Source organism: Arvicola amphibius, chromosome 7 (assembly GCF_903992535.2).
Source record: "Arvicola amphibius chromosome 7, mArvAmp1.2, whole genome shotgun sequence".
In the NCBI taxonomy this organism is placed as follows: domain Eukaryota; kingdom Metazoa; phylum Chordata; class Mammalia; order Rodentia; family Cricetidae; genus Arvicola; species Arvicola amphibius.
The window spans coordinates 108,501,550-108,515,682 of NC_052053.1; the positions used below are offsets into that span (position 1 = coordinate 108,501,550).

Sequence of the window (14,133 nt, forward strand, 5' to 3'; positions counted from 1 at the left end):
TGTTTTTCTACAAGCATAGTTCTAAAAACAACTAACGCTTCCCTTTCTGCCTGAAACCTGCACTGCAGGTCATTTCCAGTCAAATTTACAGTCAGTAACCTGATAACCAACCATACATACAGAAACCTACACATGACACAGCATGTAACTATGGCGATAAAAATACAGCTATTTCAAGTAAAACATTAAAGACTAATTTTATCCCCTTATGACATTCTTTATTAGTGTTTTCTAGATAGAAAATTCATTTTCATATTTATATTTTCATGTTCCTTGATTTCAAAGGGGGCAACATTCAAAATATTTGGGGGATAGCAAAATTTAGCTTTTAATCAGCACACTAACATTTTGTTTGAAGCAGAAGGGCAGTAGGGATTTTTTTCGGTTCTTGTTTTGTTTTACCAGCAAAACTAGTTAGGATACAGACAAGAACCTGTGTTCAGTTTTAACCAGCACTAGCCCAAGCTTAAAAGAAGGACGAATTAACCAGCCTGTTTCATTCTGACAAAGGGTATTTAAAAAGGTATGTACCTGTTTAAAAGTATATGCAATGCAATGCAGGAGCTTAGGAAGCAATCCAGTGTGCTATGTCAACACCACGGACAGCTGTTCATGACTGACTCCATCACTGCATCTGAAACCGAGCTTTCAGTTTTTCATAACCAGGCATTTACAGCAACACGCTTCAGTGCCTTTAAAGATGTAAAGTATTGTAATGTAAAAAAGAATAATTGCACTGTATCTTAAAGAACTCTATGTTAGTATCTACACCAAGCAATATCTACAGTGTATTTGTCAATGGGGAATACATTAGAATTAAAATGTTACGTTGTAATTTTTTTTTCTGAGACAGGGTTTCTCTGTAGCTTTGGAGCCTGTCCTGGAACTCGCTCTGTAGACCAGGCTGGTCTCGAACTCAGAGATCCACCTGCCTCTGCCTCCCGAGCGCTGGGGTTAGAGGCGTGTGCCATCACCACCCTGTTACTTTGTAATTTTAAAAGTGATCCAATGTGCATAATCTCTCACTTTCAACTAAGTAACTTTAGCAAGTCACGTTTACACATTTACTTCCCGGCTAACGTCCAGTCTCCACTCCCAAACCGTCTCCAGGCCTGCGGGTGGCTAGGTGGTGTTTGCGGCTACTGAGCATCAGCACTTTGAAATGGCGCTTTAAACCGAGAGCACAGACTTATTTTACTGCAGGTTTAATTTCAGCTCTAGAGCAGGCAGCGCTGTCTTGAGGACCTGGGCAAGGCTGTCTTTATCTTTCACTCCGGGAAGATCACTTAAGAACAAATACCTGAGGCTCCTGCGAGGAGAGAACAAAAGTCACTGCAGTTTGTCTAGTTTAGAAAAATAACATGCACAGGTATTTACATCACCCCACACCTTCCAAACAGCTTCTAGAGTAACAGTCTTGGAAGGCTACTTTAAATGAAACTCATGCAAGACTTAAATTATCATGTTTCACTGATATTTCTGAGTCTCTTTTATTTCTATAACATACAAAACAGATCTCCTTTGTTTATAAAATATCAATAAAAACATAAACAAACAACCCCCCGAAGTCCTTAAAGGTTTTCAAGTTTCTATAAGAGAAGAAGCTCTGAAGCCTCCACTGGTGTTAAGAGATAAATGAATGGTCGAGTACTTTGACTCTCACGTCTCAAACATCTCCACCTGCCGTGGTGCTGAGATTACCGCTACTCTGATAAAGTTTTGTTTTGTTTTGTTTTTGACCACTTACCTAAAATGTCTCAAAGCAATGATGCCATTGTCTGTGACATTCCCACAGGCAATTATTTCCATTTCCAATAGGCTTTTTCGTAGCTTTTCAAGTTGACTGAGCCTCTGCAAACAGTTATCTTCAATGTAATGACACTTGCACAGTGTTATTTTTTCAACATGCTCTAGGCCCTCTGTAGGGAAAATTCAAAGTTTAAGAATCTATCTTATTGTTACCGTGACTAACAGTCCTTGGTTCACCTAGGGTGGGACTGTCCTGGCTTTGCCTGGTCCATGGAAACTGGAGTGTCTGCTCACCTATCGACCATACATGACATACTCATTACACAGCTTGGGCTGGTGCAAGGGCCACTCTGAAATCCCCACATGAGCAGAAGCTGTCTGGATATTAGTCTTATGTTCACAAAGACGTCCGTTTGACTAAGATAGTCTGATAAAATCAAACAGACTTTGAATTTTAAGTGAACAAAAGAACATAGAAAGATGCTCATAAGGGAGGAAGGAAGGAAGGTGTCTATCACATGATCTCTATTTACTTTGAAGATAAATATCTAACACAGGAATAAACTAGCAATTTTAGTGAAATGTGCAAAAACAAACACATGACTATAACAGTGAGCAACTGTAGCAAACCAATCATTGTGAATCGCCTGCATGCCCTACAACCAAGTGGCAGGGACTCACCCATGTGCTCCAGTCCAATGTCCATGATACAAGAATCGGTGGCATCGATTGCTTGGATCTTGTACCTGTCCATGGAGCCTCCCGGGAGGTTGTTGTAGTCCTCCAGCCACTTCTGGTGGCCACAGTAGCGCACTTTGGCCCCACACCGCAGTAGCCACTCAGATGCTGCCCTGTCAGGGCCGACATCCCTGATGCGTTCATAATCTACTCTGTTGACAAGGAAACAGAAACAGTTTACTTCCATTGTCACTAGTTCCTCAGCTGTGTTCACCAATATAAATATGGGCCAGAAATACATTTTTATTTCAAATGACTGAGGAGTAAATATATTAACGAGATCCATAAAAATAAAAACTGCAGCTCTCTGTAGCTGTTTCTGCTTACTTTTTCCCTTTTTCTTTCCTTCCTTTTCTTTCTTCCTCCCTTTCTTTCTTTAGTTTTAATCTCTGATAAGATATATTAATATGATTACTAACATTTTGGAGGCACTGTCCCAGTCAGGCTAGCTTTGAACTCATGATCTTTTTTTTCCCTTTGCCTCCTCAGTGGTGAGATTACAGGTATGTGCTCTCATATCTGGTATGGTGCGATTTTATTTTATTTTATTTATTTTTTTGGTTCTGGGTCTTAAACCCAGGTCCTCCCTGTGTTAGGCAAGCATTCATATGTGTCATGGAGCTTGACAGACAGAGATCCTAACACAACAGAGTGACTATCTGGGGACCATTTTCATCACTGAGAAAACATTAAAGGCATGGTGCACACACTTTTAATTGCAGCACTCGGGAAGCAGAGGCAGTGGATCTCCATGACCTTGAAGCTAGCCCGGTCTATAGATCGAGTTCCAGGACAGCCAGAGCTACATAGAGAGACACTGTACGAACAAACAAATGGCTGAAAAGGGAATAATTTTGAAGCCATTTTCAAATTAGTCTCTTAGTGCTATTTACTAATTTCTGCAAATGCCCTTTTCTTTTGCAGTCACAATGGTGATATTAGGCAGTAAGTTTGTTGTACCTGTCTCAATATGGTACTTCTATGAGTATGCCATATACTAAGTTCTAATTTTTTATTTATTTTATTTAAATTTTTCTGTATGTAGTCCTACTGTTCTGGAATTCACTATATAGACCAGGCTGACTTTGAATTCACAGAAATTCTCCTGCATGTCTCTCAAGTGCTGGGGATTAAAGGTGTGAGCCACCACCACATCTGGCCACACTAAGTTTTTAAACACCAGAGTTCTCCTAGTAGGACTCGACAGGCTATTAACATTCCTCAAGAAGCTAGAGAATGAGGATTTCAAAGTTACACATATTGTTGAGTATAAAAAAGAATAAAAATCCATTTTAGATAACTTAAAGGATATCAGTACACAAATAAGAAAAAGTCTACTTGGGGCTGGAGATGGCTTGCTGGGTAAAAACACTTATTGCTCTTATAGAGGACCTGGGTTCAGTTCCCAGTACCTACATGGTGGCTCACAACTATCTATAGCTCCAGTTCCAGGTGATGATGCCCTTCTAACCTCTGTGGGCACCAGGTACACACATGGTGCACACCCATATATGCATGTAACACATAAAGTAAAAATAAAAAAATCTTAAAAAAGAAAAAAACACTAATATTCTATAACTCAGACAAGCAACTCAATATTTTGTAAGCTATTTTTCTGTTTAAGTATGTTTTATTATCTGTAAAAATATTAGCATCTTACTGTGCATATTGTTCAAAAGAAAAATAATTTGAAACACAAGAAATAAGCAACTAGCCAAAGAGTGATTTGGAGCCTGTCCAGTTATAAAAATTCCCACGTTTCTTCACTTAATTAGAGTCACTTACTTATTAAACACTGTATTCAACCATTCCCAGAAGTATCTGGAGTCACATGACCGTGGGATTTTCTTTAAGCTGCAGAGTTGCCTCGAAATTTTTCCAAGCACCATCATTTGATCTAGACACACAAAACAGTGCTCTCATGAAGTCATTGACCAGAGCCCACACCTCTGCTAAGTACTCCACACTCCATTGTTGAGTCTTGTGCCAACAGCTGATGTTACTGACCAGACACTTCTGTCTCCAATTCTTGGGTTTTATTTGTTTCTTATTTGCTCAAAAGGAAAGGTTGGGACTAGGTGATGTCTTAAGGTTCCTTCTAGCTTAAATTTCATTGTTTGAACCTTAATTGTCTGCAGTGCTGCCCCTTAATGCCTTAATGCTTATTTCCTGTATAACTATAGATTTGTTCAAACCAGCTCCACTTTCAGTATATATATTTCGAAAACAAAATGACAAGCTATGGCCCCATAGGGAACAACGTGGCAGGGTGACAGTATTCCCATCCAGGCAGAGAAAAAAAATAAAAGCAGATCTATTTGGGATAAAGATACAAGTGGGTCATCAGAGCACAAACAAACCTATGCTAGACAGGAGAGGAGCCTGAGCAAACAATTTCACTTCTCTGACTCTGGATTTTTTCATTTGTGAAAAGAGATGATTTGTTCAGATGGTTTCCAGCCACAAGCTGAGAAAATATTCTGATTAAGTCTCGATAGATTTATCTTATCTATCTATGGGTCAGGTGTGAGGGTTAGGGGCTACAAGAAAAGTAAAATGTGGTCTCTATCTTTGAGGAAATTACAAGTCAATCCAGAATGGAGTGGCCCATGCTGCCAAGAAGTTAAAATAAATGACAAGACTTGATATAAGCCTTGAAGGAGCTAAAACAAGGACAGAGATGATTCAGTGACAAAAAAGTCAGGCAAAGCTATGAGAGGTTGCAAGTCAAGGAGGAAAATAAGGCATGCTGTCAGTCACTCTGGCTGTACATGGAGGTCAGGAAAAGAAGTCAGACACTGCACTGCCAGGTCGCAAAGCTCTTGCAGCCAGGGTGTCTGGACTATATTCTGCAGACAGCAGAGAGTCACTGAGATGTAAGATCAGAGCACTGGCATTGCTGAAGCTGTGCTCCAGGGAATTTACTCAGACAGCAGCAGCAAAACCAAAGATCAAGTCAGACACGGTGACACAGTCCTATAGTCCTAGCTACTTTAGAGGTTGAGGTAGGAGGGTCACTTGAGCACAGGAATTTGTGGCTAGCCTGAGCAATATAACTACAATCTGTTTATAAATAAATAAATAAATAAATAAATAAATAAATAAATGAATGAATGAATAAATACAGAATGGTACGGAAATAGCTAACAAGGGCTCCAAAGTAAAGCACTTAGTCGCAGAAGGATACAACGATGTTAGAGTTAAGATTCCATATGGTTCAGTAAGGGACATACAGAGACAAGAGCTACAAGAGTTGAATATGATATCTGGATCAGTGATGTCCTTATCAGATGCCAATATCAAGGATGGTTTGATGAGTAAAGTGCTTGCCCACAAACATGAGGGCCTGAGTTTGGATCCCCAGCATTTACATAAAAAGCCTATTTGGTAGCCTGCACCTAATCCCAGTGGTGGGGAAGTAGAGACAGAAAGATGCCTTGCTGGCCAGCCTGTCTAGCCTAATTGACAAGCCTCCAGGATCAGTGTGGGGACCTCTAAGAAATAAGGTGGAAATGTAACAGGGCCTCAGAACTTAGCACAACTGATTCCATGAAGGAAATACCACCCATAAAACTTAGCACGTAGACAGCATCACTGGTCAAAATGAAAACAAAGACCTAATCCATCAAAGCTCATAGTTAGCCGGGCGATGGTGGCGCACGCCTTTAATCCCAGCACTCGGGAGGCAGAGGCAGGCGGATCTCTGTGAGTTCGAGACCAGCCTGGTCTACAAGAGCTAGTTCCAGGACAGGCTCTAAAGCCACAGAGAAACCCTGTCTCGAAAAACCAAAAAAAAAAAAAAAAAAAAAAAAAAAAAGCTCATAGTTACAGGGATGTCTCTAAATATACCAACCTTGTATTTTGGCTTCTGTTGTTCTACTTCTGGCTAACTATTCTTTTTAACTGAAGTTTGTCAATATAGAACATGGCTTTTGTGCTTAAAAGCTCACCATGAGAAAGGCTTGGGGCTATACTGGGATCCCAAATGCCCAGTGTAGTCAGCAGTCAGCTAATAAAGACCTTCTATGGGCTTAAACCCATGCCTTTGATGGATATCCCACAACAGAAAGTGAGGAGGACACTCAAGGCTAACCACATGCAAACACACAGATGTGAGCACAAAGGACATACATGAACACATACATACCAAGGTAAGTAAGTGAACAGGGGACAGGGTTGTGAGCTCAGTTTTTTTTCTCTTAGATTTTCATATTTTAAATATGAAGTGTTGGCAGGATTCCTAAGGGAAGACGACCAACAAAATCACTGGAATTAGAGTCACAAGGTGTTAGAGCTGGAAGGAACTTAAGTCAGCCACATGAAACCTCTCATTTAGAGATGAGGAAACTGAAGCCTTGATATTAAGTAACATGCTGACACTTTAAATCCTTTCTGGAACAAGGTGGGGCATTAATAAATGCATGTTTCTAAAGGAACTTGCTCAATGTTTCATAGAGAATTTGTGTCAGTATCGTATTTGAACCTAGTGCTCTTCCCTACCAAGAGGACTCTGGATGATTCTAGAACTCAAGAGAGAGAAGACTTAAAAGATGCCTGAGTGGGAGGCATTCTGAAGCTGAGGAAAGGGTAGGATGCTGAGGCAGTGAGCGTGAACCCTGATGACGGAATCTGGGAATACCCACCGCATTCATGCCTCTCCCCTGTTCTCTGTCTCCCCAACCCCTCCCTCTTTTTGGCAGTGCCGGGGACTGACCACCAGGCTGAGTACCTGTTAGGCAAGTACAAACTAAAAGAGAGTTTTCAGTGAGGAAGATTAAGTGGGGAGAGGAGCAGGCAGAGGTAAAAGAAGAACAAGGACCACTTATATCCATCCTCTCAACATAATGCACAAGTTTACAAGTGTCTGCTGATGGGTCGTCTTCAGTGGCCGGCTATCCATGTGCAAAAGTCAAGCCGGACTTGTTACTCAACAAGGGAAATAGCAGAATCCCTGAGACCTGAATACTTTTGCTGGAGTCAATGTGGTTCACTTTTTAATCCAGTTTAAATAAAGGTAAGGCCAGCTTTATTTCAGTTATGATTTCTGAAAACATCATATGTTATCTTTAAACCAAGTTACAGTAAAAATTAAGTATATATATATAGGCTTAAAAATCTGGTGAGTTTTTACATTTTCAACTTCAACTTTGTGGACTGACATCTGAGAAGCACTTCCTGCTGGAAAGCAAGCAGCTAGCAGGGAGAATCCTTTCTACATGGAAAGAGGAGACCTCTAGTGGTGAGTTAGTAAATGGGACGCTAGTGAGTTAAACCAGTTAAAAGCAGATTAGAAAATCCTTGCTATATGACTGGTGCCATAGTAACCCAGAAATTTAAATTATAAAAAAGAAAACACACATCTGTTTACTATCATAAGCAGCCCTAAGTTTATAACAGTGATTCTAAAATTTGCAATTATATTTGTGAATTAATAAAGGCCAGATCTCTAATGTGTATACACACACACACACACACACACGTTTATTCATTTAATAAATGAATATTAAGTTCTGTTCTTCTAGAGAACCCTGACTAATAAAATCAGTAAGTGCTCTTTTTTTTGCAGTCTTAACTACTAAGCCATCTCTCCAGCCCCTGTATAACACCCTGAAGATGACAAAATTATGGAAAGGAAGAATGGCAGGAGGGTTACCATGGGAAGCTGTAAGTTGTGATTATAAGAACATTTTGAGAGATCCTTGTGATGCAACTGTTATCTTATTATGATATATAATCATATGATATGACATGTTATCTTATCATCTTATTATGACAGTGGGCAGAACCCTCTACACACAGAAAGGAAACACTGGGGCAGCTTTCTGAGGGAATCTGTCGACTGCCGTGTGACACTGCACTACAGTTTACAAGATTTTATCACCAGGGAGATGGACAGATGGTATGATAGCTTATCCGGTGGTCAACTTGACTGCATCTGACCCTAAAGCCCGAGTTCCTGGGCACTTCAGGAAGGGATTTCCTTCAGATTATTTGAAGCAGGAAGACCCACCCTAAATCTGAGCCATATCTTCTTGTGGCCGCCCAGATAAAAGGATACAAAAGGGAACTTTGTTTTTTGCTCTCTCACCCTCACTCTTGATGGCAAGTTCATCTGTCTTATAGGACATTCACACACATCTGTCTTATAGGACATTCACACACATCTGTCTTATAGGACATTCTCACACATCTGTCTTATAGGACATTCACACACATCTGTCTTATAGGACATTCTCACACATCTGTCTTATAGGACATTCACACACATCTGTCTTATAGGACATTCACACATCTTTTTGTCCTGTTTCTTTAGAGAACACCGACTAATACAGATTGTGGCACCATGAGTGGTTCTAGAGAAATGGAATCGTAAGGATGAACTTTTCTAGTAAGCTTGGTGGTTTCAGGACCTGGCTTTCCAACTTGCCAAAACCTACACCACTGAATGCTAGCAGAATACTACAAGTCCGTGGTGTGGGTTATTTGAAGAACTTATTGAGGTAAATGCATTTGATAATTCTGATTCTCCTCTTATGAGAAGCAAGAAATTTAATGACTCTATAAATAAATAAAAAAGACAATTTACAAGAAAAAAGGGAAACGACAAGCTGGCTGTTACTTTGGCATCTCTGGATAAACTGACAATGGAGAAGAATGAGCTCAGCGATAGAATTAATGAGATGTACATAAGCAATCTAAAAATTTCTAAGTGTATACTGGAATAGAAGAAAGCTCAGGCTGCTGATCACAAATCCTCATTTTAAAATTAGCTGAATTAGAGTGCAAATACAAATCTCTACCTCAGAAGGTGTTGGCACTTCAAGAGCACCGGCTGGTAAGGATGGGATTCCGTGCCTTGGAATGGATATGTGTGGTACGATACTTATGAAGCTAAAGACTTGGAACTCTAAGACTCTAAAGGGTTTATCTCATTTGAGGAAGAAGTTTCTCTACCCTTAGCAGAAGCATCCCTACCTTGGACCCTGCAGGACTGCACTCCCATGCCTGAGGGAATAAACCCTTCATTGGCTGCTGAACTGGCAGTAACTTTTTCTGAAGGAGATGCCATGCAAGACAACACTGATGGCCCTCAGCACCCACCAACAGTTGCCTCTGTACCTGTAACCAGACTCAAGGCTAAGCAGGCTCCTAGAGGTGAAAAAGTAGTCCTTGGGAAAATGTGCTATATCACTAAAGAACTTAGTAAGTTTGCCAATTCATTTAAGCAAAACTCTGGGGAAATTATATGGGAATGAATTTTTAAAATATGGGATAATGGTGGAACATAAAACTGGATCAGGCTGAGTTTATAGATATGGGGCCACTGAGTGGGAACTCTAGGTTTAATATGGCAGCTCACCAGCTTAAAAAAATGTCTTAAGTTTGATGGATTGGATAGAGAGCTTGTCAAAAAGATGTTCTACAGAAAAGGAGCTGCAGACATATGACACTTTGGCTTAGTATTGATAAGGGATTTTAAGGTTCAGGGAATTAGAATGCTGGAGTGGGTACATGTAAAACCCAGCTCTCTACAATGGGAGGGCCCAGAAGACATGCCCTTCAATAACCCTATAACACTTAAAATGCTGGAGCGGCACCAGCACGTTGAAGAGCTTTTGTTGTCGCTTGCTCTTCTTGTGCCAGACACTGCTGCTCAACTGAAGTAAGTGTGCTAGGTTTGTGTCCAGGATTAGCAGGGGTCGGGGGCATTAAATCACCAAAGGCAAATGAGTACAGTTATTGTAACTGGCAGCAGAGGCGAAGCAAGGCTTACAATGGCCTGACCTGTATGGACCTTTGCTACGGGCAAGAAGCCTCAGGGTTTTTGGTTTTTGTTTTGTTTTATTTATTTTCTTTTCTTTTTATTATTATTATTATTATTATTAAAAATTTCCGCCTCCTCCCAAAATGTGTAGTCCAAACTGGCCTCGAACTCCAGATCCACCTGCCTCTACCTCCTTCAGCAAATCCTACCGGCCTCCACCACCAGAACAGGCTATTGTTTTGTTTTTTGTTTTTATCTACATAAGTAGAAAAACTCAAGAACCAAACAAAGGAAGGCTACATTGTAGCATAGCAGTAGGGAATCTAGTAACCAACCCATTTCCAGACTCATCCAGTGTATAGATCCAAAACTCCTTGAGAAAGAAACCAGACCCCAAACTGGAACTTATAAAGTTTTTGAAAATTTTAAACAGGACTCTTCTGTTCATTTATTTAAGCCACCTCCTCCCACAGCAAAAGGATTGAAGGTTACGGTATAATGGTCACCATCTGATAGAGGGAGAGACGAGCCTGGCATCCTGCATGCTTTTGTGGTCCACATGCAGAGTAATGGCTAAACCAGGGCTGTGGCCTCTTGCTGCCTGGGTGAGGGTCAAGATTCTTTTTACTCACCTTCAGAGCCAGTGGAAATGGATTAACATAAGAGTTATGGAGGTTGGTATGGCTACCACTGCCCCGGGAGGAAGGCTTGGTCTTGATCCAGAGAATGCCCCTCAAAGGGCACTATTAGGAGGTCTGGCCTTGTTGGAGGAAGTGAGTCACTGTGGAGGTAGGCTTTGAGGTTTTTATATGCTCAAGATACCCCAGTGTCTCAGTCTACTTCCTGTTGCCTGCATATCAAGATATGGCCAGCACCATGTCTGTCTGCATGCCACCATGCTCCCAGCCATGATGATAATGGACTGAACCTCAGAAAATCTAAGCCACCTTCATTAAATGGTTTCCTTTATAAGAGTTGCCGTGGTCATGGTGTCTCTTTACAGCAATAGAAACCCTAAGAGAGAAGTTGGCACAAGGAGTAAGATATTGCTATGATCGGCCTGACTATGCTTCTGTTTGCAGGAATTTGGACTTCAGTTCTTTGGGTTAGGAAAGCAGTGGAATGCTTTAAGCGCTGCTTAATGGACCTTACCAGTAGGGGCATGGAAGACAGTGGTGCTAGGAGTTATTAGAATTGTGAGGCTGGCTCAAAAGGTTTCAGAGGAGAAGAATTTTAGTGTGTTGCCTAGAGATCATTCTTGTGATATTTTGGTGAAAAAAAAAGTGGCTGCTTTTTACCCTTGCCTAAAAAGTTTGCCTGAGACTAAAGTAAAGAGTTTTGGATTAATTTCTTTGGCAGAGGAAATCTCAAAGCAGCCTAGTATAGACTCTATTATGTGGTTATTAGTGGTAACTCTAATGAAGATTTATAATGAAAAGGAGCAAACTGAGCAGAGATAATTACAAAATATAAAATTTAAGGAACCACAGAAAGTAGGATGGAACTAAGTCCTATGTTCAAGGAGACAGAGTAAGAAATGGAATTAAGGAAGTGGTGACTTCAGGGCAAATCCTTCCTAGCTAAGTTTCCAATTTGTGTAAAGGAACTAAAGAAAAGCTTAGAACCATTAGTCCTAACACTTGAAAGGAGGAGGCTTATGGATCTCTGAGTTTGAGGCCAGCTTGGTCTAAAAAGTAAATTCCAGAATAGCCAAGCTTAGGCAGCGAAGGACAGAAAGTTGGTGAAGACATAATTGAATGGGGAGCCATGTTCTAGCCCCAATGAGCAGCAGAACTTGGCAGCTTTGGCCACCTAGTCTGACTTAGAGACCAAGATAGAAGAAAGGCATTAGTGCACCTTCCTCTGAGAAAAGGAAAGCTGCTGAGGTCAGGCATATGTCAGGGGTGTCCTGAATGGAGGCCTAGAGAGACCACTGCGTGAAGCTGCAGAGAGCAGGAAGGAGTTCTGAAGAGCGCTCTGACATCAGACATGGAGATGCAGAGTTTAGAGTTTGCCTAGCTGGTTTGTGGTCCTGCTTTGGTCCAGTATTTCCTCACTATGCTCCCCTCCCTACATTTTGGGATGGTAATATATATCTTGTACCATTATGTGTTGGAAGTATGTGATGTGCTTTTTTATTTTGATTTTACAGATGATTATAGTTAAGAGATTGCATGAATCTCAGAAGAGACTTTCAACTTTAAACTTTTAATAAGTTTAGGAGTGGTATAGATTATGGGGACTTTTGAAGTTGAAAATACATTTTTGCATCATGATATGGGTACAAGCCTTTAGGGGCTAGGGAGTGGACTGTGGCGGTTTGAAAGAAAATGGCCCTCAGATGGAGTGGTACTATTAGGAGGTATGGCCTTGTTGGAGTAGGTGTGGTCTTGTTGGAGGAAGTGTGTTACTGTGGAGATGAAATTTGGTTTCACATATGCTCAATATACCGCTTGATGCCTCAGTCTATCTACTTCCTGTTACCTGTATATCAAGATGTAGCCAGCACCATGTCTGCCTGCAAGCCGCCATGCTCCCAGCCATGATGATAATGAACTAACCTCTAAAAATGTAAGCGAGTCACCTCAATCAAATGTTTTCCTTTATAAGAGTCGCCATGGTCATGGTGTCTCTTTACATCAATAGAAACCCTAAGTAAGACACCAACTATCCAGGCTATTCATCTGTGATGGAATAAACAGGGAACACGGTTTCTTCCCCACCAATGAAATAAACCATCCAGTACTGCTCATGAGATAAATCATTCAAGCCTAATAATAAGCTAATGATTCGCTGAGTTCAACATCTGATGACTATTCTCATATGCACTACTACCTGCTCAATGGCACTAGTAAACAGAAGAGTGTCTGAAGTCTGAGGAGGTTTCCCTGAGCCGGAGCCACCTACTAGCTGAACCCAACATTTAACCAACAAGTCCTCCCAGCGACAGTTCTATCATTCTGTTTCAGTCCTGTTAAGCTGTTCTAACCCTAAGAACAAAACCACCATCAGAGAATAGGAACTACACTGGTGACAAAGAATCACACATTTTAACAGAGTTATAAGGTCCTTTAGGTGACTATATAGCTTTCATTTTTACAGTAGAGGAAATACAGTAAAGTGACCTGCTCCATGAGTGGCTGTTCTAAGACGTGGACATTTAAAACTGTGTATTGATCCAGTGATTAAGACAGGGTTGGGGCTGGAGAGAAGGCTCCGCGGTTAAAACTGCTAACAGATCTTGCCCAAGGACCTAGGGTTGGTTCCCAAGCCCACATGGTGGCTCACAATTATCCAAAACTTCCAGTTCCAGGGTATCCTTTACTCCCTTTTCTCGTCTCTGCGGGTTCCTGTGCACACATTGCATATAAACACACACACACACACACACTCACACACACACACTCACAAATAAGTCAGCCTTTTTTTTTTAAAGGCACTATATGATGCCGAGCTGTCTACTTTCACCCAGCACCTAGCTCAGCGCCCGATATTTACAAGCTGAGTCAGTAGTCGAATGAACGACACCATCAGGAGCCCCACGAAGGGTCCAGAAGCCTCCGGACGGTGGTGACAAACACAGGCAGGAGGTGGTTCAGCTGCCAGTCCCCGGCTCCCGGGCCAGGGCGTCGCCAACCGACCAGGGGGCATGGCCGAAGGACAGGCCGAGGCAGCCAGAGGTCACCTCGCCACGCTAGGCCTTCTCTGGCGGCCTAGGGCGGCGTCCAGGGCCCTCCGAGGCCCGGGAGAGACGAAACACCACCCGGTCCCCGCCTGCGCCCTCGCTGGTCTACTCACGACGCGCAGCGTCCCTGCGTCTGGCCGGCCCTTCGCCCTCTGTGGGTTCCCCTCCGCCGCGCTCGCTCATTGGCCAGCGTAGG

At 41.8% G+C, this 14,133-nt stretch overlaps 1 protein-coding gene across 2 annotated transcripts; it reads right to left on the reverse strand.

Moving 5' to 3' along the window:
• Positions 1-201: 201 nt before the first annotated feature.
• Dmac2l (distal membrane arm assembly component 2 like) lies at positions 202-14,110 on the reverse strand. Of its 2 annotated transcripts, none has more exons than XM_038336469.1 (5): positions 14,051-14,110; positions 4,273-4,384; positions 2,431-2,639; positions 1,748-1,919; positions 202-1,309 (listed from the first exon to the last, which is right to left on the reverse strand). In XM_038336469.1, exons 2-5 carry the CDS (start codon positions 4,377-4,379, stop codon positions 1,195-1,197), a joined length of 603 nt encoding a protein of 200 aa, XP_038192397.1. In that variant the 5' UTR covers positions 4,380-4,384; positions 14,051-14,110; the 3' UTR covers positions 202-1,194. The 2 variants fall into 2 exon arrangements, with proteins under 2 accessions (XP_038192397.1, XP_038192398.1); XM_038336470.1 differs by lacking the exon at positions 14,051-14,110 and adding an exon at positions 13,751-14,043.
• Positions 14,111-14,133: the final 23 nt, after the last annotated feature.